The 20,224-nt window shown below is 34.1% G+C and overlaps 1 protein-coding gene across 1 annotated transcript in view; it reads left to right on the top strand.

Moving 5' to 3' along the window:
* LOC145241636 (uncharacterized) overlaps positions 1 to 20,224 on the top strand; it is a 65,674-nt gene that overhangs the window by 19,965 nt on the left and 25,485 nt on the right. Inside the window, exons 5-9 of the mRNA XM_080104720.1 lie at positions 3,833 to 3,996; positions 11,177 to 11,299; positions 14,187 to 14,295; positions 15,902 to 16,062; positions 18,712 to 18,813. Coding sequence (XP_079960846.1) covers positions 3,833 to 3,996; positions 11,177 to 11,299; positions 14,187 to 14,295; positions 15,902 to 16,062; positions 18,712 to 18,813 — 659 coding nt within the window. The remainder of the gene's footprint in view (positions 1 to 3,832; positions 3,997 to 11,176; positions 11,300 to 14,186; positions 14,296 to 15,901; positions 16,063 to 18,711; positions 18,814 to 20,224) is intronic.

The raw sequence follows: 20,224 nt of genomic DNA, 5'->3' as shown, positions 1-20,224 counted from the left end.
AACAATTGTAACGTAAAATGAAATAAACTTTTTGTTGCCATCAACACTCCTTTTTGAAGTCTTGATTTTGCTTTAACCGTATATTAATGCTCAATTATGGAATATGATAATTTTGCAGCTTACTCATTACGCCAACTCTTTTTTGGCTTAAAACACATTGGTATATGAAAATTTACTGAATTACACAAACTCAGTATATCACATATAAGTCTCTCACTCTCTCTCTATCTCTCTCTCTCTCTCTCTCTCTCTCTCTCTATATATATATATATATATATATATATATATATATATATATATATATATATATATTGCTGTATGTGCTTATTTTGGAGAAAAAGTAGTCCTATTAAAATATGTATCATTTTGAAAAAAGCCTAAATACTATACATGTATTTGCAGTTTACATTGATGAACCTGCTACTTATTTCCCGAATAAAGTTTGGCTTATCTGCTCTCCCTAATTCTTGATGTTTTTATGCATAATGATGTTTTCCTGTATTCAATGTTGTTGAAAATTTATGTACCATCAAGAATGCAAATGCTTACTAACTTATCATCTTCAAAGGTTCACATAAAAACTGTCGATATTGCTGATGCATTTTATAAAGTGTCGCTGAAAACTACTTTACGAAAGAAGAAAAAGTATATTTCTTTACATACATATATTAATTATAAAGAAATATCCCTGAGTGACTTCCGGGCCTTGATAAGTGTTGACCACCGTGTAAAAAAAAATATTATGATTATGAGTAAATTATACCCGCAAATGTATTCATAGTAACTGTTAATTTATCGTATTTATGTTGAGCCAGACTTTATATTTGGACTGACCATTGTTAGGATTGAGTGCTTCTAAGATCAGAGGTCAAAACTATATGATAAATTAGATAAGAGTTATACAGATTCAAATACACATGGGTTGATTTATTGTATATAAAGAGTTAGTTTTCATAATGGAAAATCAGTTTTTCATCTGCTGTTTTGGTTAGGATTAAAACGCAGCATCTGCGCGCTCGAAGGGTGCAACTCACAAATATTATCTCCTTCTCCCAGCGGCAGAAAGGTTTTTCATTCACGAGGGAGCAAGGATGAGAGTATACACGTGTTTTTCATCTCATTGCGAGAGACTCTTTTTGAAGAGCTAGATTTTCACCGCGTTAAACAATTGAGTTTGTGTTTAATGTTTCCTTCTTAAGGAAGTAAATAACTGTTACATATATGAATAGCTTATGATCGTCTTGGTTGTATAAACGCACAGTTGTTTCGTTTTAAAATGAATACGAGACACTTCTTGTTTATAATACAAGCAACAACTACGCAATGATAAAATTTCAAATCTGGAAGAACATTGGACAAAAATTAAAAAGAAGTGGGATGCCCTTTCACTGGAGTATAATCGCAGACTAATTCAAACAATTACCAAAAGATTGCAGGCTGTCAAATTGCAGAAGGTCTATGTTACAAAATATTAACTAGTTCATTGTATTTCTGCTGTAGTTGTGTTGCATTAATGTTCTAAAGTTACATTCAAATAACAATTTTTCATTGTGCGGATCTTTTTTACTTCCTCGATTTAAAGTTGTTTTTTTTTAATGGACGTGAACAGTATGGCATTTCAATTAAAATTCGAATATGAACAAGTAAAATTATAGAGAAATAAAAGGGAAATCAAATAAGGTATAGATTGTTTAAATAGTTACATTCAATTTAGCTTAAATTTGCGGGTTTTTTTTTATAACAAATGCGGACTTCATTTTGGCGCCACTATATATATATATATATATATATATATATATATATATATATTCATTACAGGGGTATTACCATTTCTAAAGGCCCGAAGGCCACTCGAGGATAAGGGTTAATGAATGTACCTTATTTACTATAAGTATAATTGTATACAAATAAAAAGTTTACACGTGTAGCACTGTTAAAGTAAATTCTGTCAAAAATACACATATATTAGTTTATAATGCAAGTGCATATACATAATATCTATCTATCTACTATTATATAAAAGGAACGTCTGTATGTGTGTTTGTGTATGTGTTTGTGTGCGTGAGTTCCTTTCCTATGAACTGCTAAACGGCCTAGCCGATTAAAAAAAAAAATCACACAAATATAGTTTATGTGCCTGGCAGTGTTTTTTGATAGTTCTGTATTGAAATATCTTCTATAAGTATCGATAAGCGATATCGAAAAAAATCAAATGAAAGAAGGAACAGGTGATTCGGGCTAAAGTTAACGCCTTATAAAGCTTAACATAGCAAGTGCATTTGAAAAGTTTTATTGCCACAAAAGCAGGAGAACCCGGCATATAAAATCAACAGTAAGTGACAGGGGTGCGTTCGAAATTAATGTTTATGTTTAGAGCACAACAGTACTTGACTTTTGCATTTTAAACTTTAATTTAAGTTATCATATAAAAATAATTTTATAAAATCAACAGTAGGTTCTGTGCAGTGCAATGTAAACTGCAATGTATTATAGACTAAGTCACTGAGAGGGACATGTGAAGATTCGTCCCGGTATACCGTATTGAGCCCCTAACCCCTAACTAGAGCAGGCAATTAATCCATTTAACTGAAAAATAGACGATTTCGCCGATTTCGATGACAATAAAATATAAAGTTGAAACATTCGTTGATTCTCATTCAATTCCGGGCAACTTGTTAGTATATATATATATATATATATATATATATATATATATATATATATATATATATATATACATATATATATATATATATATATATATATATATATATTTGTATGTATATATGTGTGTGTGAGCGATATTGCAATATCAATTAATGGCAATCAAGATGCTGTCACCAAAATCGTTCTTCAACGAAAGAAAGAGGTTCTATCCAGCAACGGTTAAGATGGTTTGATTTATTGATTTTTGTTTGCGACATATCAACCCTTTTTGCATCAATTACTGTGGAATTCAGTAATTTTTATAAAAGTGATTGTAGTTCACGTTTTTAATATCTCAAAATATTTAGAGATTAATGTTATATAAGGGTCCATTTTCTAACTAAATATTCTGAAAATGATAGATTATAATCTGTTAAAGAAATCGAAAGACTGAATAAGTTCGTAAAGAAATCGAACATGAAATGTCACGTTGCATGACAAAGTAAACAAACACATTGTCCAGAAGAAGAAATGAGTAAAACATGTAGTTGATGCCGGGAATGGAAGTGGATAAAGAAGAAAGAGACGTGCTATGTCGTCAGTGGTTGCAAAAAAGAAAGTAAACACTAACCGGAAGAGGAAATTTTTAGTTAAGAGTAACTTAAAGAAAGATAATGCTTTTAAAACAGGGAGGTGGAACACCTAATTTTAAGGTAAAAAAGGGTATAAAATAGCAAATATTTCAACAACTTGACATGATGAGAAAAAATTAATATGATTTTCGGAATCACCACTCCGAATAGGGCACGAAAAAAGTGTTGACCAGTGTTATTTGTAAGTCATAGGTGGAACTAACTAGAAGTGTAACCCTAACACCTAAATCTCTTAAATAAGAGCTTCATCGCATAACAATCAGGTATATGTTAATCTTATACTGAAGATCGTTAGAGTTTTAGTTGATATGGTTGGGAAATAGATGAAGCAGAAGAAGCAAAACGATAAAAATTGCTGGGAAAAAATGAATATCGAAATGATGAGGCGGAGAAAGTCCAACAGTATTTAATACATTTTACCAAGAAACGGAGAAATCGTTACAGACACCAAATATCGACCCGAGACAGCTTAGCTTATTCATTGCTTATTGATTTCTGTTTTTTTTTTTTTTGTTGTTGTTGTTTTTTTCTAGCGAACGAAGCTTGGGATACAGCCACCGGACTGGCATATGTCCCAGTGCGTTTCCAGGTTAAAGGAAGCGCCTATGATTCGGACACAGAGAAATATGATATTAACAGGGTATATGAGTTTTACCATTTTCGAAGTGGCTTACCAAAAGATCAGACCATTCTAGAAGTAAGTATTTTCTCCTCTCCTCTCTCTCTCTCTCTCTCTCTCTCTCTCTCTCTCTCTCTCTCTGTTACGAATGAGGCGATGTTTATGGAAATCACTCGAGACCTGGATCTAATTAAAGAACGAAAAACGATTGTCGTAAAGACAGGAGGTATCTATTAGCCTTAATCTTGTCAAGACCAAGGTTGGAGGCAGGAGGAAATGATCAGAAGAGAATTTTAAAAGAAAAGAAGCTACTGGAATATGAAGCTGTATTACAATGAGATATCAAAACATTAAATTGATGGAGACAAGCTTCTGGGTTTGACTTTTACTCCTGATCTGAAATGGAACACGTACATCAAGTCTGTTGCCAAGGTCGCTGGAAAGGTGGTGGGATCCTTCTACCGCTCCAGAAGATATCTCACTACTGATGCAATTCTCTATCTATATAAAAGCCAAGTACGTCCAAGGATGGAATACTGCTGCCATATCTGGGCAGGAGCTGCTAAAAACAGCCTATCCTGCCTTGACAGAGTACAAAATAGACTTCGTGGCTTAGTGGGGATGCCTTTTTCTCTACCCTGCAACCTCTCTCCTACAGAAGAGACGTTGCAAGCCTATCCTTGTTTTATCGTTATTTCCATGGCAGGTGCTCGACTGAACTCCAATCCCTAGCCCCCCTCGCCAATCCTTTACAAAAAACACCCGTCTAGCCGAATCCATTGTGAAAAATTTCCCCCACTCTTTATCTGTGCCTAAATCAAAACGCGGATTCCATGAACAAAGATTCTTTCTTAGAACTGCACGCCTGTGGAACTCTGTTCCGTCTGCCTGCTTCCCACCTGACTACAACTTGGATGTGTTCAAGTCCAACGTTAACAAATTCCTAATGAACCGCCCCCTTAAGTAAACACTTCATCAAATCTCCACACTAACGTAATGTACTTGCAATAACCCTTATCCCTGAGTGGCTTCCGGGCCTTAATAAGTGGTGACCACTGTGTAAAAAAAAAAAAAAGAAGACCACTGAACCAACAAGTCAAACGAACTAGAACAAAGGAACCAAGAAATTGATCAAACAATTTTGAAGAACATATGCCATACATAGAAAAGACTAAGATTAGTAAGATTTGTTATAAGATTCTGTTTGGAAGATAATGACCGATTTGAACTTGCAAATAGTATTTAGATGGTTGAATGGCATTGACCTATAAACATTTTTTTAAATTCAATTTTCACCCCAAACAAGACACAGTGCCACTTTGAAGCAGGGGGCTACTATCAGGGACTTAATTAGCAGGGTCATTATGAAGGGAGATGAGTAGAAAGATGTTTGTTCACATTACACTTGAACTTCTGCATATCAGTACAGTTGGGAAAGCAGAATCCCGGAAGGGAGTTCCAAAGACCTGCAGTTCTGGGGAAGAAACTATTGGAGTAAAAGGCTTTCTTGCGCCTAGGGATCTCTACTGTAAAGGGATGAGACTTAGTAGCTTGTCGGGTTTGTCGGGGGTAGTTACGTCGAGGAGGTACAAGTGTTTGCAGTTCGTCAGAACATTCACTATTAAAGTATTTGTAGAACAGGCAGACGGACGCAACATCTCGTCGATGGGACAGAGGCTGAAGCCTAGATGACAGTTCAGGACCTATCAGGTTGGCAACTCTCTTATCTCCCACTTTGACGTTTCTTTTGTTTTCTGTTTTCACTTAAAGTAATTAGTCAACACTTATCAATGTTAACGACACTCTAGTACAGGGGTGCCCACACTTTTTCAGCCTGAGAACTACTTATGGCATGACTAAATCTAAATGATCTATCACTTACTCAAAATGCAAAACACATTATTTATAAATATATTGTAAATTAAATTTTAAATTTACAGTATATGCAGATGTACGTTGCATTATTACTTCAACCTATATTGCACAGTAGAGCTCTACATTTTTTGTCATTACCTAATGCTGGAGTCCCTCAAGGGTCAATCTTGGGCCCAACTCTCTTCCTGATCTACATCAATGATCTCCCTAAACACATAGTTAAATCATTCGTTAACATCTATGCTGATGACACGACCATCTACAGCAACACACCAAAGGCTGTAAATGACAAAGCCCTCTCTGATTCTCTCTCCTCTGATCTCGAGCGAGTGGTTCAGTGAGGGAAGACGTGGCTGGTTACCTTTAATGCATCTAAAACCAAACTCCTATCTGTACATCATCAACGCTCTGATCCCGATCTGGCATCAATTGAAATGGATGGCTCTCGTCTAGGAGAAGCCCCATGTTTTGACAAGCTTCTGGGCTTGACCTTCACTCCTGATCTGAAATAGAACACGTACATCAAGTCTGTTGCCAAGGTCGCTGGAAAGATGGTGAGATCCTTCTACCGCTCCAGAAGATATCTCACTACTGATGCAATTCTCTATCTATATAAAAGCCAAGTACGTCCAAGGATGGAATACTGCTGCCATATCTGGGCAGGAGCTGCCAAAAACAGCCTATCCTGCCTTGACAGAGTACAAAATAGACTTCGTGGCTTAGTGGGGATGCCCTTTTCTCTAACCTGCAACCTCTCTCCCACAGAAGAGACGTTGCAAGCCTATCTTTGTTTTATCGTTATTTCCATGGCAGGTGCTCGTCTGAAATCCAATCTCTCGTCCTCCCTCGCCAATCTTTTACAAAAAACACCCGTCTAGCTGAATCCACTGTCAAAAACTTTCCCCACTCTTTATCTATGCCTAAATCAAAACGTAGATTCCATGAACAAGGCTTCTTTCTTAGAACTGCACGCCTGCTTCCCTTCTGACTACAACTTTGATGTCTTTAAGTCCAACGTAAACAAATTCCTGATGAACCGCCCCCTTAAGTAGACACTTTAAATATCCACACTAATGTACTCTACTTACAATAACCCTTATCCCTGAGTGGCTTCCGGGCCTTGATAAGTGGTGAACACCTTGTAAAAAAAAAATAAAATAAAATAAATAAGAAAAAAATACTCTGACGATTTGCATTAGATGAAATCAGTCAGGGATGCATAGCCCGGACAGCAGGTGCTAATAGTCTCAAGCAAACTTATGGATGTTCATCAGTCATGGTAGAGCGATATTTGGACTTAGTGATCTTCATGTGGGAAATGGCTGACTCACATGAATAAGTACACCTAAATAATACAGTCAATAATGTAGCACATTTACGGATGTTGTGGTCCTCTGAGACTAAGTTCCATAATTGTCCATGAGCTCTGCATCAGCTGAATGTCTGCTTATAGTGTCAAAATTTCATCCTTCACTCCAAAAGAGTTTGTGTTGCAATTTCCGATGCGAGTGAAACCTTAGCATCGTTTTAGAAGGGGCAGCACATAAATATAGCGTTTAGCTCGAGTAAAACAAAGTCTTTAAAGCGTTTGTCGAACTCTGACGGACAATTGCCAATTTGTTTTATCTAGCGTGCACTCTCAAGCTCTGCACATGACTGCTCTTGTGTCTCCAGCTCTGCCGCGAGGTTCTGAAAGTTTGCCAGCACTAACGTTTTTTTTTTTAATACCATGCGATCTACTCACAAATCTCTTTGATCGATTAGTCGATGGCGATCGACATAATGGGCATCCCTGCTCTAGTATAAGGGTAAACGAGAGTGATATGTTATCGTTTGAATGATAACGAATATTAAAATGAGATTTGAAATGATGAATGTAAAATTAAATGATGGACATGAAGGTTCTTTTTCGCCATCCAATGAAATACTAGAATGATGCATATCTACATTTCAAACACACCTGGGACGTTTACACAATTCTTACTACATTTGAGAAACTCATTTCTTGCCATTTTCTGATTTGAACTGTAGTGGCCTTACTCGGAATAGTTTGAGAATTGTTATCTACATATGTAACGTGCATATCGTCTCAGGAACAAACAAAAATAAATATATCTGACTTGGCTTTCGAGTCGTTTATTGCCGTTTTTTCTTTCTCCTCGTCTTGACACCAGCTTGAAAGTCTCTCGCTTCTACTCCACTACACGCTGGCCGTAGACAACCATTTCTTATACGTTCATCTTTTTCGACCGCACTTTTTCTTCTCCCCGAACACTGGCCACAGCCAGTCCATTCTCACCTTCATTTTACACGTCCATTTCCTTTGGTGTCGATTTTGTTTCTTTCCGACCACGTGGTGTCTTTTTTCTTGCTCTTCAGACACAAGCCTGAGCACACTTGCCAATTTGCATACGCGTTCAAACATTGCTCCTTCTACTAATACAATCGTTTGCTATCCATCCTTCGACTGCTACTGATATTTTCATGCACCCTCATATGCGCTCTGTTACATATATAATCTTTGAGATAACCACACAGAAATCATGAAGGTGTGAAGTCCGGTGAGTGTAAAACTCAGTCATAATAATACCTTTTACTGACTAAACTATCACCAAATGTTTTTCGGTGTTCATTCCAATAATTATTTGAAATGAGGTGAAGTGCCTAATCTTGATTCAATCATCGTCGTTCCTTTGCTGTCATTCCTTTCCTCGGAGTCTACTTAAGACTTTCCTAAACCGCTTTTGTCTATTTCAACTGAGCTCAAATCTTTAGTCTCCTCTGTAGAACATTCACACTAAAAACTCGTCTCGCTACAACCACTGTAAAGAAGTTTCCTTTCTTCTATGAAACTCAAACTAAATAGAACTTCTATGAAAAATATCATGAAGCCATTTCTTAGTTTACTACAACATTATCCTTTTCAAGTCCAATGCAAACAAATTCTTGTCGAATCGTCTACCTAAATAATCAGATTGGTACCATTTCACCCATTGTTTCCAATTCTCTCAAGGTGTTATTTATCGCCAATAAACAATCTCGTTAACCCTAATCCTCGAGTGTTATTTGATCTTTGATAACTGCTACTCTTTAGTAAACAATATTATATGTTGAATTTGTTTATATGTGTTAATAAAGAAGAGTTCACAAAAATGTATAATGAACAGTTGTTCTATTGTTACTTAAAGGAGAAATGCTTCCCATCACCTTGGGACAATTTTGACGATCTGTCCAGTATTCAAAAACACTGGAAATCGGTCATCTGCGTCTTAATACACCATGAGTAAGTTGTTTTAATCTGTGATAAATCAACAAGTCTTCAACCACTTCAGCAAAAGTAATTTACTTAGTGACAAAAAATATCGATTTCGTTCTGGAAGATAAACGCAGATATACTGACTGTAATATCATGCAGAATTAGTTAATCAATTGACGGGGCTTCATATCTAAGGCAATAACTCTTGACATATTAAAGGCCTTTCATAGGGTTTGGCACAAAGGACTGTTTCACAAGCTAGCTATGGAATATATGAAAATATTTTTCAACTATTACAACTTTTTTATCAGATAGGTCGATAAAAGTAGTAGTTAATGAGCTAAAGTTTTCATCTGAAGTGTTATTTGCACAACGATTCCATCGATGTAACTTCCGGCCTCCTTTAGGTGTATCTTGTCGAACTCGGAATTTTTCTGTCGAACTTGGGAATCTGCACGGAATTTCGAAAGAATCCACATGGGTGGCATGATCTCGTACCGTCAGTCATGACTAGTGTAACCCCAGATGTGTGGCTCCCTCGTCATCAGATCGCAGACTCCCAACGTCGTGTACCGTGGATTTTTCGTTCATGGCCAGATCGTCATTTTCCCGTTGGCGACTGTCGATGAGAACACGCGCGGTTCATAAAATAGAAATATGAAGAAAGAAAGAAAAAACACATACGCCAATGTTCACATATAAATTGACTGTTGGACTTGTGAGTGTGTGTGTGTGTGTGTGTGTGTGTGTGTGTGTGTGTGTGTGTCTTCTCCCTGTTCTATTGATGTTAAATTCGTCTATCTCTGTTTCACAGTCAACTCTAAAATTGTCAACGTCTCTATTTCACAGTCAACTCTATAACTGTTCAACTGTAGTCGTTATCAACTCCCATCCGACATCCAGCGCATCTAGATGTCAACTGACTGTCACCTCTGTCTTGGTATATCAGGTCGCCCACCCCACCCTGGCTACCGGAAGCTTCCATTCCCTGTTTTATCAGTAGGTTTCTATTGTTATTGTTTGCTATTTCCTATCTATTGTTGATTGTAGAATATTTCCGATTTCTTTGTTTATTCTAAGCTATTTCCTCTTCCTTTGTTTATTCCCCCCCTCTGAGCACTTAGTGGCTCAAATCCACCCCAGGGCCACTTTATAGTATCACACCGGGTAGAAGTCTTAATTAATTCGAAATCGTATTGTTCGTATCGCCTGCGCAATTCTAACTTATCGACCTGGAACATAAACTTTTCTTTGTTTTCGGTGATAGTTACAATTCAGGTCACTTTTATAGGACACAAGAATATAGGTCAATGTCCGTCTGGAATGGTCGTGTGTGCACACCGATTTTATTGGCGTCACCCGGTTCAATATCTAACATCGCCTCATAGTAGTTGTAATAATGAAATAACAAGATAATCGATTTATGTAGTCCGTAATTGAAGTCTTGTTTTGTTGACACGTTGTAAGTTGTTGCTCAATAGATAATGGCGTCTCTTAATCGTAGTGGCAGGTCGTCATTGCTATGGAGCTTTGATATAAGTAACATTGTTGGTTGTTTGCCTCTTCTCTACTTTTCAGTCATGCCATGCTAGCGACATTCAACCTAGACAGATTGAATCGCTCCATCCAAAGAAAGAAAATGAAAGGAATATTAAATTCACAAGTGGTCCCCAGCCTCATGTATATCCCGGTCAGGAGAGATGACGACGTTATGTTTTTGCAGGCTTTGCGGGGTGGTATTGAAATCCTCCGACATACAGAACCCAGTATTCCCAAATGGTCGCTCATCTGGTACTGACTAGGTTCAACATAGCTTAACCGGTGATCTAATGAGAACCTGTGTAAACGGAATTATGCCGTGTATATGCTTTTCTGTTTGGGATGATAGCAACTGTCATGCTCTGTTTCTTTAACTGATGAAACACCAACAATATTGTAGCTCAATATATGTATATAAATACAGCAGATGGGCGTACGACCTTGAGATTAAAAAATTTGCGTTTGATACTTTAATCAACATTTTTCATGCCATTCACAATCCATGGTTACTTGTTACATTATTTTTAGTCGTTATCGGAAGAACAGCTTACGTTAATTTTAAAATGTGATTTTTCTCGTTTCTTTCAGACTCCAACAGCCACTTACTGCCCCGGTCGAAAGACTTTAAAGCCTCTACCCCAAATTCCCGAAACTATGAGTTTCTACACAGAAATTGTTGACAAAAACGATGTAATTGTCACGACTATAAAAGTAAGTAACACGCTCTGTTAAAATATTACTACTTCTACCACCACTTATACACTATTATTGTTGGATAAAGGAACTTGGAGATCATACATACATACAAATTCCAGGTTAGCAGAGAACAAAGAAAATACCATGTCGGACTTGTTCACATATATTGACCTCTGGTGGAACAAAGAAAGAATTTATCAATAAAAGCAAAAGGTTCGACGAATAAAAAAACAGTGTGGAGATAGATGGGCGGCGCACGATCGTTACGTCATTAGTTCGTCAATCCTAACCTCACGTTTCACCCTTGCTCGATACGTCCGACAACCACTGCAGGCAAAATAATAATTAAATAAAAAAAAAAGCTTTGTTATGAAGCCGTTTCTGTGTTTGATTGTAAAACGGTGGAACAAGCTAGAGTATATGCATTTATTTAGCAGTATGCCTCTTTGTAGAAGTGCAACAAACATTATTATACATACGTGAGCGATAAACAGATAAATCGTTACAGGGAGACGGACAATACATTATTATTACTATTAATCATAATAATGACTCGTGGGAGAACTAGTAAGTCAATACTCCTACTAATTCTACTACTACTACTACTACTACTACTAAATAATAATAATAATAATAAAGGAGAAGAAGTCAATATAATGTTATTAATTATCGGAATATTAGAAACCGTCTTGATTAAAACTGAACAAAGAGTTAGCATGCGTTGGAATGAAAGGGGCGGCGTAAGCTATGAAACGGATGACACTAATGAAAACAGGTGAATAATTAAGAAAAATCCTCGAATGCGGAAATCACCCTTCATTAAGTACGAACCATAACTGCATGAATGTGTGTATGGCAGCTGGATGCAAATGACAGAGCCGTGTGCGAAGTGACGTCACAGCAAGGCTAGGAAAAGGATTATAAAAAGAATAACGTGTTCGCAGACCGACAACCACGATCACTATCATCATCATCATCATCATCATCATCATCATCATCATCATCATCATCATTTATTCAGGAAAGTACTCGGAAATAAATGTTGTTTCAACGGAAAAGGGGAGTCTTATGTTCCTTACAACGAAGTTTACAACGTGTTGGATTCCTACATATTAACGACTACGTTACATAACTAGTCAGATGGAAGTTTCAATAGAAATATAACAAAATTATAGAAATATACCACGTGAATATCAGGGAACTGAAACTACACAATAAACACACACTTGGAATGTTATGGCGCTAACAACGGCTGATGCCACACAAAATGGTTGTGAAGAATAAAAGAGGATCGAAATACCACGCAAATTCCAAAGAAAACCAATGTTTGTTTCTATCAATAAACGAATGGTATGCGGCAGTTGTTCTAATGCAAAATCATTTACAATGGCTTTCAAGAGAGTTGGAAAGTGCTGAATATTATGAGACATCTTATCACTTAGACTCTAGAGAACACCTCTGGGCATTGTCAACGAACAATTAATGATGACGACATGTGTTAAAATTTCTAACGAGTAAATAAACAGTAGTGCCATCAATTGTAGAGCTACTAGCAATAGTCTCGAAAATTCAGGAAAACAAAACAAAAGAAATATACCTGAGAGTTCTAAAAGTGAACGCCATCAAATCAGCAGCGAAAAAATAAGTTTAAAAAAGAATACCTAAGAAAAAACTAGAAAGCCGAAAGACACATGTAATACATATAGCAGTAGAAGAATAGTAACGAAATACCTGAAAAAAAAAAGAAAATTAGGAGAAATTGGAATCAAAGGGAGAATTGACATAATACAAAAGATGACTCTAATTTCTGAACTTCAGATGAAACATCGTAAGTTCGGAAAATTACGTCGACGGATTACAAATAATCTAATAAAATGAGTTTTAGCGATGAATATTTTGTTTCAATCATTACAAGGAATTATGCAAATATGTCAGCCTCCGAAAAACTAACAGAATTCCAACTACACAAATAGCAAAACGTTTGAGCTGTCTGTACATTGGATTAAAGTCTCGTTTTGCGTATGATATATATATATATATATATATATATATATATATATATATATATATATATATATATATATATATATATATATATATATATATATAGATTTCCTATAGATTTCAGCTAAAGGAGAACCAGGATGGAATTCTGTTCAGTTTTTCTATTTCTATTTCACACGAAAACATTTTATACGTAATACCACATGTTAATCATTGTTTCATAGCAAAAGAAGAATACATCTCTCTCACTTAAACGAATTTTTAATAATTTTATTCTAGCTGGGGATGGGGCATCCTATCTGATGCCAGGCATTCGCCCACTATCCCATACGTTCCAACCGAGAAATATTTTAAAGATTTTAACCATCCCTTTAAATGCATTTATATGTATTACTCTTGCACTTGGTTCACCAGGTATATTTGCCAGGTAGTTTTTGAAATTCTTTTTCGTGAGTTCGGCTGCTCCTATAATTACTGGAATGATGGAGATCTTCCTAAGATTCCGGTTTCTCTTCATGCTGTACATAAGACCGTCGTGTTTCGTTATCTTTTCTCTACCATCTCTGTTTAATCCAAGATTATCATCATCACTGACTTATACTAAGGTTGCTTCTTCCCCTTCTTGTCCACTATCACTATATTAGACTTAATAGTTCTCTTTTCAAGGTACATAGCTGTAAGAATTGCATAATCATAGTGGATAATATATGATTTATTTCTAATTGTTCTTTCTGGTGTATGTTCATAAGAATTGTTATTGCATTTAATATTCAACTATTAACAGATGGTCCAGTGGAAATGTTTACACACTCGATTGTGTCGCATTGTTTTTCTAGATTTGCTTTCTGACATGTTGTTTCAGTTATTTAATGCTTTTTTTCTATTTTCCCGCCGCCAGGAAGAGTACGATCGATTGGCAAAACTTGCTCGTTTCTCATACACGGCGCTTCCTATGTACAACTTGTACAACAATAACCCCGTTATTGACATCCATGATTTTGAAACAGGTAAAATTATATTCAAATATTCATTACAAACTGTAATATATCAATAAACATGTATTTCATATTAATAATGCAAATGTAACCCAGAGGTCAAACGTTCGACCTTTATTATTCTTGCTTTATATGAATGACTTCCATGATAAAATTGTATCCGAGATGGGTATGTCTGCCGATGAAATAACGCTCTACTGTCTGTAATGCGTTAATATATATATATATATATATGTGTGTGTGTGTGTGTGTGTGTGTGTGTGTGTTGTTTTAATAAAATATGTTTTTTTTTCGATTATATTTCAATTATATTTCACTCAATTCTTTTAGTTTAGAAGCTCAATGTCTGTTAAATATAACAACAGAGCATATATAAAAGAATAACACTATAGTTATATTCCAAGATCCAAATATTTATTTTTTATGCAAAACAGCTCCTCAGGCATATTATAATTTCGGTACAATTTTCAGATCCGTTTCGTTATGCAGAAACAAACGGTTGTTATTATTATGTCTCTTTTCATGCATATACTCTTCAGAAAAATTACAATTGCTTTTCTTAGGTAGAAAAAATGCATGACAATATAATGTTGTAAGAAGAAGAAATAATTTTCATAGAAGACTCAACATCGTGTGTTTGTTCCGACAGCCATCTTTGTTTATATTGAAAAGATAGACAGGTTTTATTCAAAGTATGAATTCAAATGTTTGGATTTTTTTTTTACAAAAAATTACTTATTATTATTATTATTATTATTATTATTATTATTATTATTATTATTATTACTTGATTTGTCTAATATTTATTTTCTATAATTTGCTAACTAGGATTATATCTTAAAAGGATTTACATAGGTTGTAAATACGAAACTAATTCTTTACTTTTTTATCTATACGGTTAGACTGTTTGGTAATTTACTTATTCTAATATATATATATATATATATATATATATATATATATATATATATATATATAGAGAGAGAGAGAGAGAGAGAGACGAAGATAAAGACAGAGAGAGAGACAAAGAGAGAGAGAGCCAGACTGACAGGCAGAGACAGATACAGAGAGAAAAGGGGAAGAGGGGGAGAGAGAGTTAATAGAAGGCGATTTAAAGCAGGGATGTTTCAGATATGGGTTATTAAAAACAAGACGTGACAGATTTTGAACTATATTAACTCACTTCATCTATGCATTCGTCGTGAGTTCCTTTCAATCACATTTATATTCTCGCGTTGTAATCGTCTTCTATAAAATAGCTACATGTACATAATGATTGTATAGTTTTAGTTTTATCCACTGAAACTCCTGTGTTTATCAAAGAGTGTTCGATTAATGAACAGAGAGTGTTTAGAGTATTTATTTTATTTATGAAAACATTGTCGATTACATATGTGCCTGATGAGGTAGTCTCTCTTTTCAGAGAGACTACAAAAACATGTATGCACATATGTAGCCAATAATATTTGTATAAATAAACAAACTTTAAAATCATTTAAATGTATAAATATTTATTTTTGCTTTTTTTCTAAATTTTTAAAGATTTTAAAAAGCATGTCGTTTAGGTAATCTATTCCTTACTTAAATTTTCCATTTATTTTTTATTTTTTTGCACCAGGTGTCTCCTACGTCACCAACACAGTCTTGGGTAACTGTACTGCCCGACCAATCCCACACAAAGGTCTCGATGTTCAGGACGTCAACGCTCACAATGTCCGAATGTCGACTGCCGCCAGCTTTTTTGATTTTCCTAACAAAAACTACTCGTATGAAGGAAGTGTAAGTCGCACTCATGATATTGTTGCTGACACATTAATAAAGAGAACATAGTTTTTATTACCATACAATTGCTTCTGCTGTTCTCAAGCACATACACATTATTTACATTTGTATATGAATGTGTATAAAAATATAAAAATATCGACACTTTACTTCTAGGACGCTTTATAAGTGTTTATGAAGTTTACCGATCCGGTAATATGGGTCAAATTCACTTCAAATCTAAAATATTTGTAATTTTCAAATTCAAGGCTGTGCACGTATTATATGTGTCGTGGTTTAAATGTTGAAAGGAATAACGAGAAGCCTAGGAAACAGTGAAATGAATAATATATTAATAGAACTAGCAGAACCCGTGGAAATTCCACGGTAGTTTAAAAATTTTAAAACACACACCAGTAAGAAACTTCTTATCACATAATCAAACAATTACAATGAGGTTTTATCATGTACCATTAAAGACTTAACTAAATCACGAAGCTCTGGATCTTCAGGTCCTGATATCTCTCTTGACACAATTGCCTCAATTTGTTGAACTTTTCGGACCTTATCCTGATCTCGTAACATTACGATCGTGTAGCAGAAAGGTAGCCCTCTTTCAGTGCATATGCGTGTTACGTTGATACAATGGTAACGTCACCAGCTTTTAATGTTGCAGTTTTGTTTTCGGTTTCAATTCTAGTTGATAGTACCCAAATACTTTATTTTTTACTTTTGAAATCATGACTTTATAATAATATATACGAAATCTGGATGAATTAAAATATAAGCGTGTTTTACGACTGGGTAAAGCCGGCCCCACCCCTCCGCTAGTAAGTCAAAATTATTTATTCTCTGTTCATGGAAATAAGCTGATAATCATCTGATGCTGATCCAAAAGTCATTGAAGTTCGTTCATACAAAACTTTCTTATTATTGTTGGCAATGTTGCTGTTTGTTTACGATTGAATAAATATTGAACAATTCACCGGGAATCCTACCGAGTAAGTGTAGAAGTTTTGGGGTTGATACTGTCTGCTTGTGGCAATTGAACGGAAAACCTAATTAGGCATTAAACGCTTGATTTGTTTTTTTTTATCTAGCTTTCTTATTGGCTATAAAATAAAATTTGAATTTATTTAGAAAGAGTTATCTGATTTCTGAAAAATAAATTCCTTTTTTTTTTTCTGTAGTGCATTTTCTTTTACTGATTTATCTTAACAAAATTTGATTTTAGTGGCCGAAACAAATCATAACACATTGAAAAAAGAAATCTTTTGGAAAATAAATTTTCACGCAATATTTATTAATTTCCTTTCAAAGTCCATAACAAAATTAGGTGCTTATGCATTTTTGGTATCACGCTATTTTTAAATAGTTTTTGTCAGGTAAAATTCAAATTTCACAATATCTTTTTTTTATTAAATTGTTAGGTGGAAGAACAAAATAGTTACAAAACACTCTCCACTCCCCAAGTTAAGAATGGCTTTCAAAATAATAACGTTACTAGCGGAACCTATGTAAATTCTACAGGGGATTGATTCATATGAAACATATTGATGTTAGCATACTGTAGATAAAATTATTTTTTTAAAAAATAGATATTGGAGAGCCATTAGCTATAATTCCAAATCGATTGAAATTTGGGGAATATTTACGAATGTATGTCTAATAAGTATTGTTAAATTTTCATAAGAATTTGCATAAAAATAAAGTAGAGATAAGTATTCGAACCCAGGAACAATAACGATCTTTAATTTCTAATTCAGACTTGGAAGCCAATGAGACTAACCAAAACAGCTATGTGAAATTATGAGAAATAAATCATTTTATGGCAGTGATCTGACAGCACACACACACACACACACACACACACACACACACACATACATATATATATATATATATATATATATATATATATAGAGATAGATAGATAGATAGATAGATAGATAGATAGATAGATAGAAGAGCAAACAGTTAATAAAACATGTTAAATCCTTAATCCGCGGAGTTTCGAAGAAATAATTTCCTTCTCATCAGAGGGTAGGAATTAGCAAAATGCGGGATCGGATTTTTCATACAAAAGTATTTGATGAAACAGTAAGTAAGTCAAAGATCTTACTTGATAACAAAAAGTGAAGCAGAGGGAATATGGTGAGGAAAAAGGTGATTTCTCGTGAATGGATAGTCTGGTGAAAGGTAAATAATCCAATGACAGTAAAATCCAAAAATATAATTCCAAGAAAGTTATATATATATATATATATATATATATATATATATATATATATATATATATATATATATATATATATATATACTATTGTTTTGTTTATTATTATTTTATTTTGTATATATATATATATATATATATACTTAATTTAATCACATTGATATATGAAAATATATTTTTATGCGCAAACTTTTTATTTTTTCTAAAATCCGATTGCTGCATCGGAAAGGCCAGTTAAAAATACATAATATACTTTGTTATTTTCTTTAATTTAATCCCTTTTTTAGAATTTATTAGACAAAATTTAACTTTTATTTTACCGTGCCAATAAATATGATCATCACTGTATATATATATATATATATATATATATATATATATATATATATATATATATATATACTATTGTTTTGTTTATTATTATTTTCCGAAAGAAAACAATTCGAGGAACAGATGCCGAATCCTGGGTTGGTATTCGCAGTGGCTGGCCTCGCAAGACATCAAAGCAATCGGTCTGGGAATGGTATTTCGCACAGGTAAGTTATATGTAAACCAAACATTTATGTTTTTTCTTTTGTCATTTCTATGGTAATCTCATAAGTTATACGCAATTTGTATGTATATATATATATATATATATATATATATATATATATATATATATATTTGGTAAAACTGGTAATTAGTAAAACTTGAAGAGGGTGCTCAATACTATTGCAGAGCAAATATGTGTTTTATTGTTTTATCTGTTTGGCTACATATGTTTCAGATGCTGGACCATGTTTATGATCCAGCAGCATCATCAGCAGAAGACTTCTGCTAGGCCTGACGAGGCTGCTGGATCATAAACATGGTTCAACATCTGAAACATATGTAGCCAAACAGATAAAACGGTAATAAAAAATAAACATATATATATATATATATATATATATATATATATATATGTTTTATTTATTTATTTTTTTTGAAAGTATGATAGTCTATGAAAAGGAAGGGTTGTAATGAGATAGCTTCGAGTATATATATATATATATATATATATATATATATATATATATATATATATATATATATATATATATATATATATTCAAGTTTGAGATGTTCAAAAGTCGGGACTAATGAAAATAACGAGGTTGTTAGATAGTGGTCAATAAAAAGAGCAAAATATTTTTATTTTAAGGTAAACAGTTACATATGGTCGCTAAAAACAGCCATCTGTTTCAGTCAATGAAACTTCCTCAGGCGACCCTGAACCATCGACGCCACAAAGAAAACTTAAAAAAAAACTAGCAAAAAATTGAAAAAATAAAGTTGAAAAAATTCTTTTTTAAAAAAAGGGAAAAGGGAAGCTCTTCAAAAAACATAAAAAGTTGCGAGCTCTCTAAAAAAAAAAGAGGATAAAAGAAAGGAAAGACCGCCTTTCAACCTTTTGGAAAATTATTCAAAAATAATTTAACAGCTGGGTATAAATATGAAACGATTAAAATGTATCATAATTTTACTGAAATTGTGGATTGTATAGGAGGGTGGGTATGGGGTCTGTTTATAAACTGATTTTCACGTATCAGGAAAAGAAGTTTGCAAATGTGTTCGTTGATATAATGAGTCGCGTGTCAGTAGAAGTTAGGTAGGGGTAGGGTAATAGAGAGAGAAGAAAAAGAAAAGGAGAATTGTCACTATGATGGCGAATGAAACATTAATAGACTAATGCAGACATATTCATACCGAGACATACATCCATATACATACGCACAAAATATACACATATATATATACGTGTGCACACACGAACACACACACACACACACACACACACACACACACACACATATATATATATATATATATATATATATATATATATATAAGAATACACCCACGCCAATACAAATCTATATGTATGCATACACAATCACAAGTATATATATATATATATATTTA

This window comes from Euprymna scolopes, chromosome 2 (genome assembly GCF_053919585.1).
Source record: "Euprymna scolopes isolate OS-2025 chromosome 2, ASM5391958v1, whole genome shotgun sequence".
Lineage (NCBI taxonomy): Eukaryota > Metazoa > Mollusca > Cephalopoda > Sepiida > Sepiolidae > Euprymna > Euprymna scolopes.
The sequence above is the reverse complement of the archived record's forward strand: the minus strand, read 5'-3'. Positions and strand labels throughout refer to the sequence as shown.